This window comes from Eurytemora carolleeae, unplaced genomic scaffold (assembly GCF_000591075.1).
Source record: "Eurytemora carolleeae unplaced genomic scaffold, Eaff_2.0 scaffold1719, whole genome shotgun sequence".
Taxonomy (NCBI): Eukaryota; Metazoa; Arthropoda; class Copepoda; order Calanoida; family Temoridae; genus Eurytemora; species Eurytemora carolleeae.
Window position 1 is genome coordinate 21,490 of NW_019397687.1, and position 18,204 is coordinate 39,693.

The 18,204-nt window shown below is 33.1% G+C and overlaps 1 protein-coding gene across 1 annotated transcript in view; it reads right to left on the bottom strand.

The window, feature by feature from the left end:
• The window catches only part of LOC111715494 (glycine receptor subunit alpha-3), a 35,083-nt gene that overhangs the window by 4,587 nt on the left and 12,292 nt on the right, over positions 1-18,204 (bottom strand). Inside the window, exon 10 of the mRNA XM_023490824.1 lies at positions 6,195-6,310. Coding sequence (XP_023346592.1) covers positions 6,195-6,310 — 116 coding nt within the window. The remainder of the gene's footprint in view (positions 1-6,194; positions 6,311-18,204) is intronic.

Consider the following 18,204-nt stretch of genomic DNA (forward strand, 5'->3'; position numbering starts at 1 on the left):
AAATAAACAATTTTTTAATAATTGAGTCTTTGTCACAAACTCTAATTTTCTGGCCTTTCTAACTTTGCCATCTGATCGTTTAAACCTATAATAATTAGATTATTTGATCTAACAGAATCCATAGTTTAAAATATCCAAGGTCTTTGACAAGGGGTTTCAAAGATATAGATATTAGAAAATCAGAGTTTGTGGCAAATTTCAACATTAAAACTTTAAACCCAGAAAAATATCTTTTTGCAGCTTATCCGACAAAGAATGAGACTTTAGGCACGATTTTACGAAATAAATTTAGTCCTTTTTCTTTCAGGTAAAAGCTAGATTCTTTCTGGGGAAACTTTTTAGTGAACCATATTAAAATAAAATATTGAAAACGGAACATACAATTTAACCTTCACATTGTCAAAGGAGTTGATTCTTTGCCACAAACTCTGATTTTCTAATCCCTATATCTTTGAAACCCAATGTCATAAACCTTTGATATTTCAAATTTATATTATTTGATCTAATAGAACTCATAGTTTGAAATATCAAAGGTTTACGACATTGGAATCTAAAGATATAGGGATTAGAAAATCAGAGTTAGTTGCAAAGACTCAATTCCTTTAAAAAGGTTTTGTCATTAAAGTCTCACCTATCTCACCCTTTGCACTGCAAACTAGACAAAAGAGAATGTAACTTTTATGCTACATCACTGGAACAACTTTGTGACCTTATAGCTCCTCCAGCTTTGCATTTACGCATGAGTATGAGAAAACCAATTTTATCCGGTTACATTCAAATTCAAAATTCTTGGTAAATCTTCAGGTTTAAGTTTCTCCCATCTGATTGGCCGATATTGGTGATATTTCATATCAGTTGATATCCTTGACCAGCTAGACTTGCTTAACATTGAAGAGTTTCTCCTTACAGAACTCGTAGGAGAAGTATTTCCAGATTCAATGTGTTTGGCAACATCCCTGTTCATTACTGCACCAACCTTGACAACAGATCTGACATGTCTGGATCTTCCACTGGATGAATTTCCAAGACTCGTCTTACTATTCACATTGAATACTGTCCCTTACTCTATAACCTTTTTATAAATTCTTCTTTCATGACTATAAATCAGGCTGTCATGCATTGGGAACTTTGCGCCCAAAGTCCATGATAAGACTAGGCATAGCGTTTAGTTCTGTGACACTTTTTTTGTGGTACTCAACAGCAAGGAATTATTACTTTCCTGCATTGTAAACTGAGGTCTTGCCATTATTCAGCAATAACTGCATTTTAAGATTTGTTTAAGATTTGCATGTTTTTCAGACCCTTATAAAATTCCATAATATGTTTAAAATTCTTAAATGAAAATCATATATGAACTCAACCTAGCCAAACTTGAAACTTCCTTACTTTTACTGCTACATACCTCTCATTGATATCAATCATATATGAATTCAACCTAGCCAAACTTTAAACTTCCTTACTTTTAGTGCTACATACCTCTCATTGATATCAATCGATCGGAAATATGTTTCAAAGGTTTAAAAATGTAAACTGTTTTTATCCAATACACGTCAAAACGGCTGAACCGATCGGGCCAATTTTTTGTGGGACCTCACTGACCACAGAGAAGGTTTGTAGATGATAAAAATTTCAAAAATTTGCTTCAAACAAAATTTGATTTTTATTAAATTTAAAAATCCACGAAATTTTTTTTTTATAGAATCCGCGACTTTTTTTGTTTTTGTTAAAATGTATTCGAAGAGTAGTGCTCACTGGGAGCCTAGTATTTTATATTTTTATGTTTTGCATGCAGCGATCTTTAGAAATAAATGACTTCTATCAAGAAACCTAATTTGTAATTCAAATTATAAAAGTTAGGGGCTGAATGCAAAAATAAGATTAATATTTATAGTAAATGCCCTACTCCATAAGGGTTTCTCAAACCCGTATCTATCCAGGTACAACTCAATCTCACTTTACTCTCAATGTCAAACGGACACAATCTCTTGAGCTATCAATGTCAAACACTGGGCACAATCTTAAACTATTAATGCCAAACCGGACACAATCTCGTAAACTATCAACTCATTTGCAAAATGAGGAACGATTACTTCTCTCACTGTAATCTAAGTGGAGTATCTTCCAACTGGCGTGTATTTATATATCTATGTTACAGGTTAAGTTTAATGTACTGTAGCCATCCCCCTCCCTCACTCTAAGGGGTCATGTAGACCACACACACCCCCCCCTCACCCCTGTTAATAGGAATCAAGAATTGGAATGTGTTGATAAAACAGGACCATAGAAGTCGCCAAAGATGGTCAACTAAACCTGCACCTGCAGCTGACCCCCCTTCCCTTGGAGAAATGACCAGCCAGGATGGATAGGGGAGAAAGGTGGGGTGCCAGGATATAAAAGGAGACCTAACAAAGAATAAGGTCAGTTGCGATGAAAGCCTCTTAGAAAGAGGAACCAACTCCCTTCCTGCTTCGAGAAGGAGGGGTCATGAGGGTTACCATGTGGGGCCTGACTTTGAAGGCTGCAAGTCCAGAAAGTCAGAGTTCTAAAGCCAAGAGTCACAGAAGAGTCCAGCTGAGAGCCCAGATTCAAGAGGTGCCAGAGTCTATAAATCCAAGAGTCCGAGTCTTCAAATCTGAGAGTCCCAGATCCAGTCCTCAATCCCCTTTATGTAGAATTGTAACATATGTTTGCCTTTAATTATTTTGTTTTATGCAATATAATCTTAATACAGCTTTTGTTCCTTTAATTGTCGCAAAGATTGAAACACTTTGACCTCTTTTTACCTTTAGAGTACATATTTACAAGATTAGCGCAGATATATATAAGTGTAGTTAAGCTAATCACAATACAGGTTTTGATGTATTTACAGATGTAGCTAGGCTATGTTTATCGCATTACAAGTTTTGCTTAGTTAAGATAAGCTCATTAAGATTTACAGACAATATACAACATAATATATCAAGGTATGTTCAGGTTAACAAATATGGGGATTGCTACAATATTTGAAACAAATGGGGGGCTAAGGGAAGTGCTGAACAATAGGGCTATCTATCCCTATTTTCATCAAACTTCTTCATTTCCAGCAACTCCACATCTTCATATATTCTACTCTTGTTTTCTTTTTTAACTTGAGTACACTGTTGTAGACCTCCTTAACATTCTTGCACAGAGACCTAGTCAGTACACCCACTGAGAACCTCATGTCACTCTTCTCATGGCCCATCATGTCATTCTTCTCTAGGCTTGTCTAAAATATTTTTCCTGTGGTACATTCTGGAACCATCTTGGGAATATTCTAGTATACTTGACAAGGTTAATCCCAACCTTTTCCTTTTGCACCAGTTTAAAGGGCTGTCTAGTGTCTAGGTTCATTAAAACATTTTTTTTGGGGTAAATCCTTGCACTGCATGGAGAGCACTTCATCACCATAGATATTGCACACCTTCTTGAGGTTATTATAGCACTTGCACCTTAACACCACATGACAGTTTGCCATTCATAGTCTCCAACTGGTTCTCTTGTAACATGCCGCAGTCCTGTTCCATGTGTCTTAGAATAATTCTTCTTGTATCTCGTCTTATAATCCTTTTCATCTTTGATGGTATGCTTTTCGTTGAAGTTGGTGTTACACTACTGTTCGTATTGTGTCTGGCACTTCTTTCAATACTCTGTTTGGCACTTCTGCTTGGGAAAACCTTGGCACTTTTGTTCTGGAATGAGGGAGGTTTTGAGCACTTGAACAGTGTTGCACTCTTATTTATGCTGATTATGACACTTCTGTTCTTGCCATACACTTTCTTTCTGTGCATCTTCTTTCTGTACCTCATCTTGATGTACATATTCCTTATGTCTACCTCTCTCCAGATTTATGTCTGACTCCAGGTCTATACTTGAGTCTAGGTCCTTGCTGACTGACTGTTCGGCCCTCACTGCATTCTGTGGTTCAGCTAATTCGCTGTGCTCTTCTTCTGTCTCAGTTTTCTCGTTAATCTTTTTACTCATTCTGCTTTCACATTTTTTTGCTTACCCAGAATAGAATTTACTTCTCTGCACTGTCTTCACTGTCATGGACTTGTAGACGGTGGCTGCTTTCCTTTCAGTCTGGGGCCTACTCCAAATTCAAAACCAGCCAGAAGCACTATGATAACAACATTACGATGTGTGACATTATTGCAGAAACTATCTCGTTACTTCTAGTTCTATGTGTTTCCTGTAACTGATGATCCTTGCTTGATTCTTGGTTTAAACTGGCTGCCTTTAATCCGTTGTCTTTCTTGCTTGCTGGCGCTAAATATGTACTCTCTCTATCTATGTGTATTTAAAAGATTAGAAAGAATAGATATAACGTAGTTAAGCTATCTCCACACATGTTTATTATAGCGTAATTTGAGTATATCACATGATTTAATCTAATCATGCTACGTACGCAATTTCATGAATAATGTCATTATGTATAAGTCTACGACATAAACAGTTAATAATGTACAACGTACTGCAGATTTACAGCATATCATGTTTATACGATATTTGCTACATGTGCGCTTGCATGTACGCATCTTTAAATAACTGAACAGTCCCTTGTATGCCTGAAATATTCCAGATATGTAAGTGCGGAAATAATCTGGTTTATCAACAATTGGACAGTTGAGAAATAGCAGTAATCAATGATTCTTTTTCTCTAACATCTGCAGTACTCATAGATTTGTTTACACACAAACTTCTTGATAATAAATCTTGCAAGTTAGATAGAAGATATAACATGTGTACTGGTGCAGGGGGTGGTCTATATATTAGGATATTAGGGCGCTCCGCACCCACCAAAAGATTTTTGTATTTTTTTTTGTTATTCTCAGATTCGATAAATCCTCCCCTGGCCCCCTGGGTTAGGTCCAGTAATACATTTTTCATTTAATTTGTATAAACCAAAGTGAATAACTAACTTTGGGTATAATCCCAGTTTTTCAATAATATAATTTATCCTTTGGTGTTTTGGTGTAAACACAGTGTTTCCATAATTCAATTTATCCTTTGGTGACAACACAGTGTTTCAATGATATAATTTATCATTTGGTGTTTTGGTGTAAACCCAGTTTTTCAATAATATAATTTATCCTTTGGTGTTTTTGTGTAAACACAGTGTTTCCATAATATAATTTACCCTTAGGTGTAAACACAGTGTTTCAATAACATAATTTACCCTTTGTTGACAACACAGTGTTTCAATAGTATAATTTACCCTTTGGTGACAACACAGTGTTTCAATAACATAATTTATCCTTTGGTGACAACACAGTGTTACAATAGTATAATTTACCCTTTGGTGACAACAAAGTGTTTCAATAACATAATTTATCCTTTGGTGACAACACAGTGTTTCAATAGTATAATTTATCCTTTGGTGACAATACAGTGTTTCAATAGTATAATTTATCCTTTGGTGACAACACAGTGTTACAATAGTATAATTTACCCTTTGGTGACAACACAGTGTTTCAATAACATAATTTATCCTTTGGTGACAACACAGTGTTTCAATAACATAATTTATCCTTTGGTGACAATACAGTGTTTCAATAGTATAATTTATCCTTTGGTGACAACACAGTGTTTCAATAACATAATTTATCCTTTGGTGACAACACAAATATTTCATTAGAGAAACTATACATGTATAAAAGTATCCAACATTTCTAGGATAGAAACATCTTTAAAATGTAGAATTATAAAAGTATCCAACATCACTAGGATAGAAAACAAAGTGTATAATTATAAAAATATCCAACTTTAACAGGATATAAAACATCTTTAAAAAGTAGAATTATAAATGTATCCAACATCACTAGGATAGAAAACAAAGTGTATAATTATAAAAGTATCCATCATTACTAGGATAGAAAACATCTATAAAAGGTAGAATTATAAATGCATTCAACATTACTAGGATAGAAAACATCTATAAAGGTAGAATTATAAAAGTATCCAACATTACTAGGATAGAAAACATCTACAAGAGGTAGAATGATAAAAGTATCCAATTCATCACAGGGATAGAAAACATCTATAAAAGGTAGATTCATAAAAGTATCCAACATTACTAGGATAGAAAACATCTATAAAAGGTAGATTTATAAAAGTATCCAACATTACTAGGATAGAAAACATCTATAAAAGGTAGATTTATAAAAGTATCCAACCTCTCCACTCGTCCTTCTGATCACAGTAGAATGTCTCGTTATGAACAAGGTATGCGTTATGTCTCTTCAAAACCGGAGACAGAGCGATATTTCCAGAATCAGAGTCGTCAGCTATTCTAAAAAATATATATAGATATATACTACAGTGGTTGGCAACCATATCAATACAAAGAAGACGACTTTTCAATTTAAGTTTTGATTGTTAATTACAAGTTTACAAGTAATCAAACAAAACACATATACACTACATGTAGAGTGTAGGAACAGGTTGTATACAACAAAATTCAAGAACCAAAAACATATTGGTTGTTATCGGGACGTCCAAAAAAACTTCCTTTTCAAAATTTAAACAAGAACATAATGGAAAATTGAAGCACAGGAAATAAAACATTGGAAAACAAGAGTGTATAGTGCAGAAAATGAAGTACAACAAGAATTGTGACGGGGTGTGTGCAGAGGTGTGAGCACCTTGTTTAATTAATTTGTTAAAAACTAAAAAAAAAAGTTATATGTTTAAAAACCCTATTCCAGCTGGGTGTTCCTGGGACGCCTCCCTCCCCTAAACATTTTTTGGACAAACTAAAAAAGTGTTTGTCTAAAGTTGTTCATCTAACGCATGCCCCTCGCTTTAGGCTTAAAGCGAGGTAACTATTGCCTGAGTCCTCAAGCATACTGCCTGAATGCCTTAATTTACCTTTTTCAAACTTGATCAATATTTAGACCAATTTCCATTCATCGGTTTATAGCATTTTATTGCCCTTTAAAAAGTCTTTTGCAAAAGGAAGCAGATTGCACAATTTTTGCTAAACAATTTTGCGTAGATTTGAGCATCAACACATTTAAAGGAAATTTTCACATTTTCAGATTTCCTTGAAAATATTTTTGTATATGTGAATTCGCTGGGTCAATGGCTTTTTAAAAATGTATAATATATCATAGTTTGTCCACTTTTAAATTTGCACAATTTTTAATAAAAAACTTGATTTTGCAATAAGTATTTGAAATTTTACAAATTTGCACATTTTTTGCAGACTATCAAAGTAAAGACCAAGGGCTTTCCAAAAATGTGTCAAATGTTATAGATTTGTATCACAATAAGGAAATAAAGGGGGGATGAGACGTCAGCCTGAAAAGGGTGAAACCCTATCTTCTACGAAATGTTTAATTTCAATTTTAAGTTCTATGCAAGATCTAAATTATTCTGAAACCTACTGTTCCCATTTGCAATTTGATCTATCTTACATTCAGCAGAAAAGTGCAATTTTCTTTTTTAACAAGTAAATTTGAGGAAATTTTGTTTCTGCATTTAATCAATGAAAAGTTTAATATTGGCCAGGCGTGAACACAAAATGAAAGGGGGGAGGGGAGTTTTTTATTCATTAGGAGGGGAAGGGTTTTATGGAAACCAGTTAAGCCCTAAATTTTATGAACCCCTACATTAATTATTGCTCTTCTGAACACTTCATTTTTTTCTATTTCTGAATTCTCCTAAACCCTGCATTGTCTTAATCCTATTAAAGCCTACATTTCCATATTCCTCCTAATTCCTACATTTTCTGCATTACACCCGTTCTCCTGTATAAATGTATATCAAGTTTAGGTAGAATATTTTCCCTCCCTCCTGCTTTAATTGCTTTAATAAAAACTGGGATATTTAAATAGAAAATCAATTAAATTCAATGCAATAAATAATAGATTTTTGGTTGTACTGACAGGGGTGTATATCTTGTTTTCCCCCATAAGATATAAATGCTTTTTTGAGGGTTTTATTTAGTAAATTTGGAAAAATAAATGTCTGCAAATTACAACGTATTACAACCTGATTTATATATTCTCCAAGAATGCATTTATTCTGCATCCTTCAGGTTATATGATGCAGGATTTATTAATTCTGCATCCTTCAGATTATATGATGCAGGATTTATTCAATTTGAATCCTTTAGGTTATATGATGCAGGATTTATTAATTCTGCATCCTTCAGGTTATATGATGCAAGATTTATTAATTCTGAATCCTGTAGGTTATATGATGCAGGATTTATTAATTCTGCATCCTTGAGGTTAAATGATGCAGGATTTATTAATTCTGCATCCTTCAGATTATATGATGCAGGATTTATTCATTCTGAATTCTTTAGGTTATATGATGCAGGATTTATTAATTCTGCATCCTTCAGGTTATATGATGCAAGATTTATTAATTCTGAATCCTTTAGGTTATATGATGCAGGATTTATTAATTCTGCATCCTTCAGGTTATATGATGCAAGATTATCAATTCTGAATCCTTTAGGTTATATGATGCAGGATTTATTAATTCTGCATCCTTCAGGTTATATGATGCAGATTTTATTAATTCTGAATCCTTTAGGTTACATAAGGCAGACAGCTTTAATACTGCATCAATCAGGTTACATGATGCAGACAGCTTTAATCCTGCATCCTTCAGTTTACATGATGCAGACAGTTTTAATCCTGCATCCTTCAGGTTACATGATGCAGACAGCTTTAATCCTGCATCCTTCAGGTTACATGATGCAGACAGCTTTAATCCTGCATCCTTCAGGTTGCATAAGGCAGGATTCAGTATGATTAGTAATGCATCCTGTTTTACACTAAATTAAATACATCTATTTATATAATAATGATTCTAATTTCTGATACCTAATGCATCCAGTGTGCACTGTGCATCATATACAAGTATTGATGGATTTTATTAATGATTGATACTGTGGGCAACGTGATGCATTAACGATTGGCAGTGTTAGATATAGAACTAGTATAGAAATATAGAAATAGTAGAACACACATTGCCAATTATTCTGTCACCCCGTGGTCTAATGAATTATTACTGATATGGGATATGTATAAGATACTTCATCATACATTTATAGATGAAAGAACATGTATAGTTTCTCTGTGATTAGACATGAAGATATATCAGGTTTGTGAACCTATATATAAAGTTGTAATTTCTGCGTATATGTCTGTTTGTATGTTAGGATGTTTGTATGTCCGAACATAACTAGGGAACCTCTAAACCGATTTGCCTTAAATTTTGATTGGGGAATGTTCTAAGTCATGAGAAGGTTGGATTTTATAGCGAACGTTTTGTGTTCAGGCAAAGCTGGGTTCCTTGTTCAAATTTAGATGTATAGTTTAAAAGATACCTAAATGTTACAAACATATTATTACCCATGAGATACAAATAATTTTGAATGAATAATTCGCAATTTCGAAATTCCTTCGTTAAGTACATTCAATATCGCGAATCTTATATTTTTTTCTTGGTTAAAAACTAAATTTTCCTACAGTGATAACCAGAAAACTCTGAAATAGGAAGACGATTTTTAGACTCAAGTTATAACTTTGAGTAAACATGGGATGCAGCAAATGTGCATCGTAAACAGTCATATTACGCTTAATTAGTGATCAAATAAGTGTCTAGTCAAACTAATTGCTTTGTAACAATATCAAATACACTTAAGTATTGCTATAAAGTCGTCTTCGTATTTCAGATTTGTCTGGCCATCACTGCATGGAAGTCTATTCTTTTTACCGCAACGAAAATGTTTTTATATTTTATGTAAGTGTGTAAGTACGTATTTATGTAAGTGTGTAAGTACGTATTTATGTAAGTGTGTAAGTACGTATTTATGTAAGTATTTTATTTGAATTTGTTGCTTGATACAGTTAATGATTTTGCTCAAGCATATTGCAAGGAGGATACGCATAAAATAATCAAATAAGCGGCTTTATTTTATCCTCTTTGGTCATTTTAGTACATAAAGGGAAATAGAAATAAAATAAAGCTTCATCCACATTCCCCAATACAAATATGTAACTCATGTCGAATTACAGTAAATTCCACGTTGTATAAATTAATCTTGTATGTTTTCAATCACCGCTTGTTTTTTGAAGAGTTTTTTAGAAAAAGTTGTAAGTTCTAATATGCGAGCCAATAAATCAGCTTTTTCAAAACTGTAGGTTTCAAATTTCAACGTCATACTGAACATGAACTTAATTTTTGACATACTAATTATGTATTTACTGAACATGAACTCAGTTTTTGACATACTAAGTATGTATTTACTGAACATGAACTGAATTTTTTACATACGAATTATGTATTTACTGAACATGAACTGAGTTTTGGACATAAGAATTATGTATTTACTGAACATGAACTGAGTTTTGGACATACTAAGTATGTATTTACTGAACATGAACTGAGTTTTTGACGCAAACTCAAATAAAGGGATTAGAAACTTAAAAACATTATTTTAAATGAAAATTGCGTTTTGCCACCTCTTTAAATTTTGGTAAGATTTGGAGCAGATTATTTTACGCGAATTTTTGTAATAACTCTCTTATTTATCATGTGATATATTTATATGAAATTTAGTAAAAAGCAGATACTGATATCTAGGTAAAAAAATAATTTTTTTCCAAAAGATTTGTGTCGTGGATTGACCAAAAACTATTTTTGTATTCTGTTCAGTCTATTTTAACATTTTTCACCTAAAACAAGAACACTGCAAAAATGTTTATAGTGTTATGGAAAACAACCCTTATCTCGTTTTTTTTTTCTCAACCTGTATGTCTCATGGTTTAAATAATCCATGATCGAGAATTAATCCTTTAAAGGGTCGATGAGCAAATTAGAATAAAGTTTCATGTGACAGAAACCCATTTTACTGTAATATCTATTTAGATAAGATCTCTTTATTAGCCAGCGCTCTGCAGCTTACCAATGTGATGAGAAGCGTGGGGAGGGGTTTAACAATTGCAAAGTATATAACTATGTTTTCAGGGTGCTTCGTGCCCATCTTCGATTTTGACTTTTAATTATTGCTCTTTTAGCGATTTTATTTTTATTTTTATTTTTAAAATCCTGACCATCAATAAACCTTTCCTTTGGTCATGTGAGGTCCACAAAAAATTGGGCACGATCCGCTTAACCGTTTTGACGTTTATAGGTTACAAACAAACACCCAACTGACAAGTAAAGTATACATATAGATATATATATTTCTATAAATATATATAAATTTTTATCTATATACATATATATATTATCTCATATTATGTTTATATTATCTCAATTTTTCTTTTCAACCCCACCTCCGTAGATTGTCTTTCTTTAAAACATATCGTTAAAGTTTTGTAAATCCACGAAAAAAGTTGTAAATCCACAAAAATTTGTATTATTGTTTTATCTATTACAAATGTTGAAATATTGAGCAATAATTAAGTTGAAATAGAAGTATTGCCTAGTAATTGATAAAAGACAAAGACCAGGGAACAGGAATAAAGGGAAAGGAAATGGCGCTGGTCCGGCAAGAGAGAGCCAGTCGCACTGCTTTGCAGACCAGTACAGTAAATTGACACACACTCTTCTGGTACAGACACACAACATGACTACAGTCAAGGAAATTGTAGAACAATGTCGTCGATTATAATTAAATTTGAATAACGAGTAGTTTATTGTAAACTTTAATAAAATTATATTCTTTGCATGAAAATTTGGCTTTATAGTGTTGACTTAAATATGTAAATAATATATTACATGTATATTAAACATATGTTTAAGTAAACAATTAACAATAAACAAATGTACTCTCCTAGACTGTACAAATCCCGAGATTCTTACGTACTTATAAACCTACAGTACAAACCTTTGGTACAGTAAACTGACACACACTCTTTTGGTACAGACACACACACATGACGTTTCCGCCCCCTGACAAAGACTATATCAAAAACTGATTGTACGCGAGCCCTATGAGCTTCCAAAAAGTGGCCTCCTTTCTTTAAAATTGAAGGAGTTATTAAACATTTGAAAATTTTTGTTGTTTTTATTACGAATGTGGGCAAATTTCTCAATATCTCCGTCAATTTTGAAGGTTAGATAATGGTAGACCACATTTGAAAATTCCAAGACCAGTTTAGAAGTCTGCGATGTCAAATGTTTTAACTGTTAAAACTCTGTTTACGTAATAATGTCGCATGGAACAAAGACGATATAGAAGTTGCACTTAATTCCCATGTTTAATAGGACACCCTATGGATTGTAGAATGGATTGTTATGGCAAACATTTTATGCAAAAATCTACACATTCATGGTTAAAATAGCTAATTATACATCGAATGTTGCCCGAATGTAAAATTGATTTTAAGAGTCCTTAACAATAATTTTGTGCAGTAAGCTGAAAATTATAGGTTTAGATTATAGACCTGAACAGGGTGTGTGCAAAATGATAGATTAGACGAATTCTGTAAATAATTGATTCCATTTTATATTTTGTGAAAAAGAAAGTTGTAAAAATGACAGTTTACTCAACAAATTGAATAATGGAGAGCAAGCATTATAAACTGCACCTGGTCCCCTTGGTCTCTGGTCCCTGGTTCCTGGTCCCTGGTTGCCTTGGTCTCTGGTCCCCCGGTTGCTGGTCCCTGATTTCTAGTCATTGGTCACTAGTATCCTGATCTCCGGTCCGTGGTCTAATGTCCCTGGTCTCTGGTCTCTGGTCCCTTGTCTCTGGTCCCTTGTCTCTGGTCCCTGGTCTCTGGTTACTGGTCCCTGGTCTCTGGTCCCAAGTTACTAGTATTTGGTCCCTTGTATCATGCTCCCTGGTCTCTAGTTGCTGGTTCCCCTGGTTCCTGGTCTCTGTTCCCCGGGTCCCCTGGTCTCTAGTCATTACTAACTGTTCCCTGGTCCCCGGTCGCTGATAATGCAGGTATTTATAATTTTGATATTCAAGAAATCCGATATTTTCTGATCCTGTGATGTTAAATTTGAATATTTATTTGCAAATAAAAATGGTTCTACTCAAATATTGAAATAAACAGCCCAGGGGATTCAACGACGCAGGAGGGATTCATGTTTCACAATAAGTTCTAATATATTGTTTTCCACCTGTCTAAAGTACAGTTCAGTATAGAACAAAACTTGCTTTTATAATTCTTAAATATTTCGCACTTAATATGAGATATAGGCTTTCCCGGACAGGACAGGACAGGATTTGAATTCAAGACAGAAAACCATGAGATATAGGCTTTCCCGGACAGGACAGGACAGGATTTGAATTCAAGACAGAAAACCATGAGATATAGGCTTTCCCGGACAGGACAGGACAGGATTTGAATTCAAGACAGAAAACCATGAGATATAGGCTTTCCCGGACAGGACAGGACAGGATTTGAATTCAAGACAGAAAACCGAACTAATTTATTTGAATAATTTTAGGTCTTCCATTTTGTCTCATCCTTTGTGGGTACAGTGTATATCAGGTAAGTGGTAAACAGAGTTTTAATATGTTAATCATTGGCTTCGAGGAATGTATTGCTGAACTGCCTGACAAAATGCTTAACTGCCTGACTTGCTGCTTAACTGCATTACTAGCTGCTTAACTTCCTGACTAGTTGCTTAACTGCCTGACTAGTTGCTTAACTGCAGTACTAGCTGCTTAACTCCCTGACTAATTGCTTAACTGCCTGACAAGATGTTTAACTACCTGACTTGCTGCTTAACTGCAGTACTAGCTGCTTAATTGCAGGAATAGCTGCTTAACTGAAGGACTAGCTGCTTAACTGCAGGACTAGCTGCTTAACTGAAGGACTAGTTGCTTAACTACCTGACTAATTCCTTAACTGCATGACTAGTTCCGTAACTGTATGACTAGCTGCTTAACTGCATGACTATCAGCTTAACTGCCTGACTAGCTGCTTAATTGCCTGACTGTTTGCTTAACTGTCTGACTAGATGCTTAACTGTAGGACTAGTTCCTTACCTGCCTTACTAGTTGCTTAACAGCATGACTAGTTGCTTAACTGCATGACTAGTTGCTTAGCTGATTGACTTTCAGCTTAACTGCCTGACTAGTTGCTTAACTGCAGGACTAGCTGCTTAACTGCCTGACTAGTTGCTTAACTGCATGACTAGTTGCTTAACTGCATGACTCGCAGCTTAACTGCCTGACTAGCTGCTTAACTGCCTAACTAGTTTTTAAAAAAATGTTCGTTATACCAAACAAATGATGCATTAGAATGGAAATTCAACAATAATGATTTTTTTAAATGGGCTATTTTAGATCAAAGCATATTAGAGTTTTTACGTTGAAAATGTTTTATTTGTATTTAGAACAAGATTATATTTTTATAGAAAGTCTTAATTCAAGACAAACATGACTAAATCTAACCTTAGATTCCTAATCTTAAAAGAATTTCAGGTTATCATTAAATTTTCAACTTGATATTTGTTGTAAGGAAAATAATGCTAACGCTATTTTTGTTCAGAATCAACTGAGTTTTAATTTTTGTTTTTAAATGCTTTAAAAGCGAACTCTACAGTAAAGTAAATGGAATGCATTCTATGAGAAAACCTAATTTAGTTAAATATTCAACATTCTTTTCCCTCTGCATTTTAAGTTCTTCTCTATAATTTTGTACAGTTTTTAACTTCTGAAAATTTTGCCTTGACGCAGCAATGTTTGGTAAAAAGCAAATAGATTTTCGTACAATACATCGCAACGTAGAATTTGTACATGTCAGTACAGCTGTATTCTTACGTCACAAGTGTCCAACAGTTTTAAGTGTCCAACAAATTATTAATAATAGTGATAATAAAGTGCTTATATTTCATTGAAATAAGTGCAATTTTGTGTCCTTTTTTCTGTTTATACACTTTTGATTTAATCTTAGAAAAATGTCTACTAATGGGAGAAAATGTTGTCTTCCTTGTTATACTTGACACTTGTGACGTCATGTATAATTGGTCCATTTCTCTGTTGCCACCTATTGTACTTGATATACAAACTGCAGAAATGCGGGTTGCAGAAAGAAAAACTTCGGAAAGACAGACATTCTGCGGTACATGTCTGGGACGCCTCAGAAGACCTAACCTAATTTTGAGCTATATAAAAAAAATCAAATACTTTAATTTCAAGATTTCCGAAGTTTGAAGATTCCAGAGATTTCCTTTTTCGCCGTTTTCATTTCAGGAGTTTTTATTTCAGCAGTTTGTAATTCTGGAGTTTGTATTTTAGGAGTTTGTATTTCAGAAGTTATATTTCAGGAGTTTGTATTTCAAGAATTTGTATTTCAGAGTTTGTATTAAAAGAGTTTTATTTCAGGAGTTTGTATTTCAGAAGTTCGTATTTCAGGAGTTCGTATTACTGAAGTTTGTATTTCAGGAATTCTTATTTCAGGAGTTTATATGTCAGGAATTTATATTTCAGGAGTTGTATTTCAGGAGTTTGTATTTCAGGAGTTTATATTTCAGGAGTTTATATTTCAGGAGTTGTAATTCAGGAGTTTGTATTTCATGAGTTTGTATTTCAGGAGATGTATTTCAGGAGTTTGTAATTCAGAAGTTTGTATTTAAGGAGTTTGTATTTCAGGAGTTTGTATTTTAGGAGTTTGTATTTCAGGAGTTTGTATTTCAGGAGTTTGTATTTCAGGAGTTTATATTTCAGGAGTTGTATTTCAGGAGTTTGTATTTCACGAGTTTGTATTTCAGGAGTTTGTAATTCAGAAGTTTGTATTTAAGGAGTTTGTATTTCATAAGTTTATATTTCAAGAGTTTGTATTTCAGGAGTTGTATTTCAGGAGTTTGTATTTCACGAGTTTGTATTTCAGGAGTTTGTAATTCAGAAGTTTGTATTTTAAGAGTTTGTATTTCCAGAGTTTGTATTTCAGGAGTTCAAATTTCAGAAGTTTGTATTTCATAAGTATATATTTAAAGAGTTTGTACTTTCAAGAGTTTGTAATTCAGGAGTTTGTATTTCAAGTGTTTGTATTTTTAAGAGTCTGTATTTTTAAGAGTTTGTATTTCTAGAGTTTGTATTTTAGGAGTTTGTATTTTAGGAGTTTGTATTTCAGGATTTTTTATTTTAGGAGTCTGTTCTTTCAAGAGTTTGTAATTCAGGAGTTTGTAATTCAAGTGTTTGTATTTTTAAGAGTTTGTATTTTTAAGAGTTTGTATTTCTAGAGATTGTATTTCAGGAGTTTTTATTTTAGGAGTTTGTACTTTCAAGAGTTTGTAATTCAGGAGTTTGTATTTCAAGTGTTTGTATTTTTAAGAGTTTGTATTTTCAAGAGTTTGTATTTCTAGAGTTTGTATTTTAGAAGTTTTTATTTTAGGAGTTTGTATTTCAGGAGTTTTTATGTTAGGAGTTTGTATTTTTAAAAGTTTGGTTGTTGCAAGTTTCTAGGATTCCTTTGTATTATGATGGTGTTCAGTTTAGAAGAGAAATATCTTCGAGAATAAAGTTTAAACAATTCTATGCTCCAAGAAAGAGGAAACACATTAAGCTAATTCTTAATACAAGTCTTGGCTTCTGCTCTAGTCAGCGATATGGGAAATTACAGCATAAAATCTAAAATGTTTTCTTTGTGAAATAGAAAAATTTTATTCTGCTAAATTTTGAGCAGAGCAATGAGAAACTGAGATAGATTGATCCAAGGAACTATATACAGGTACGCCCAACTCTGATATACGCATATTATGTACTGTACACTGTAGGAGGAATGTAAACAAAACCAATGCCCCAACAGAAGTTGAAGGGAAAGGACTACAGCTCTGATGTGATATTACAGTCCAACAAAAAACTAATTAATATATCAAAATGGAAAATACAATAGCAATATATTCTGATTCCACCCCTTGGGCCTTTTTCCCGCAAAAATGATGCGTTGCCCCTGAATTCTTTGTTTTGATCTTCTCCCACTGCAGTACACAGATTTGACGCATGAGATATAGCGGTTCCAGGTCTATATATTTCTTGAATTGACTTTTCATCTTCTTATCTTTACTTTATATTTTTCTTGAACACTGTACCTTTAAAACTTTCTTTGAAGGAATATTAAAGGAAATAGTGTATCTTTGTTTACGTACTGCGCACTGCAGTTTCTGGAAGGAATGAAAACAAACTTAGTTGCTCTTTTTAACTTTCATGTCATTACTTCTGGTTCAACTTAGAAGTTTATTTAATACGTTAATACTATACTGATATCAGAATATTTGGAAATTTCAAAGTTTTTGGTACGAAATTCTGAACAATTTGAAATTCTGATTAGAGATAACTCACAAGTTGTTAAATCCCTTATTAGAGATATCTCACAAGTTTTTGTATCTCTTAGTGGAGATATCTCACAAGCATTTATATCCCTTAGTAGAGATATCTCACAAGTTTTATATCCCTTATTAGAGATATCTCACAAGTTTTTATATCCCTTATTAGAGATATCTCACAAGTTTTTATATCCTTTATAAGAGATATCTCACAAGTTTTATATCCTTATTAGAGATAACTCACATGCTTTTATATACCTTATTAGAGATAACTCACAAGTTGTTATATCTCTTATTAGAGATATATCACAAGCTTTTATATTCCTCATTAGAGATATATCACAAGTTTTATATCCCTTAGTAGAGATATCTTCCAAGCTTTTATATTCCTTATTAGAGATATCTCACAAGTTTTTATATCCCTTATTAGAGATATATCACAAGTTTTTATATCCCTTGTAGAGATATCTCACAAGCTTTTATATTCCTTATTAGAGATATCTCACAAGTTTTTATATACCTTATTTTTCGACTTCGCATTGTAAATTGTGATTGCTTATTTGTAAAAATATCTCATGCTTTGTAGTTAAATAAAATATAAAATATAAAATGTTAGGGTTTCTTCTAATAAAATATACTTATGTGAGTGCGGGTAAACGGTGGGATTAACTAGTTAATCCCGCCGGTGCTATAATATACAGTTAATTTGATTTTATGTCACAATGATTACTTTATAGCACGGTGCTATAATATACAGTTAATTTTATTTTATGTCACAATGATTACTTTATAGCACGGTGCTATAATATACAGTTAATTTTATTTTATGTCACAATGATTACTTTATAGCACGGTGCTATAATATGCAGTTAATTTTATTTTATGTCACAATGATTACTTTAAAACACAGCGTCATAATAAACAGTTAATTTGATT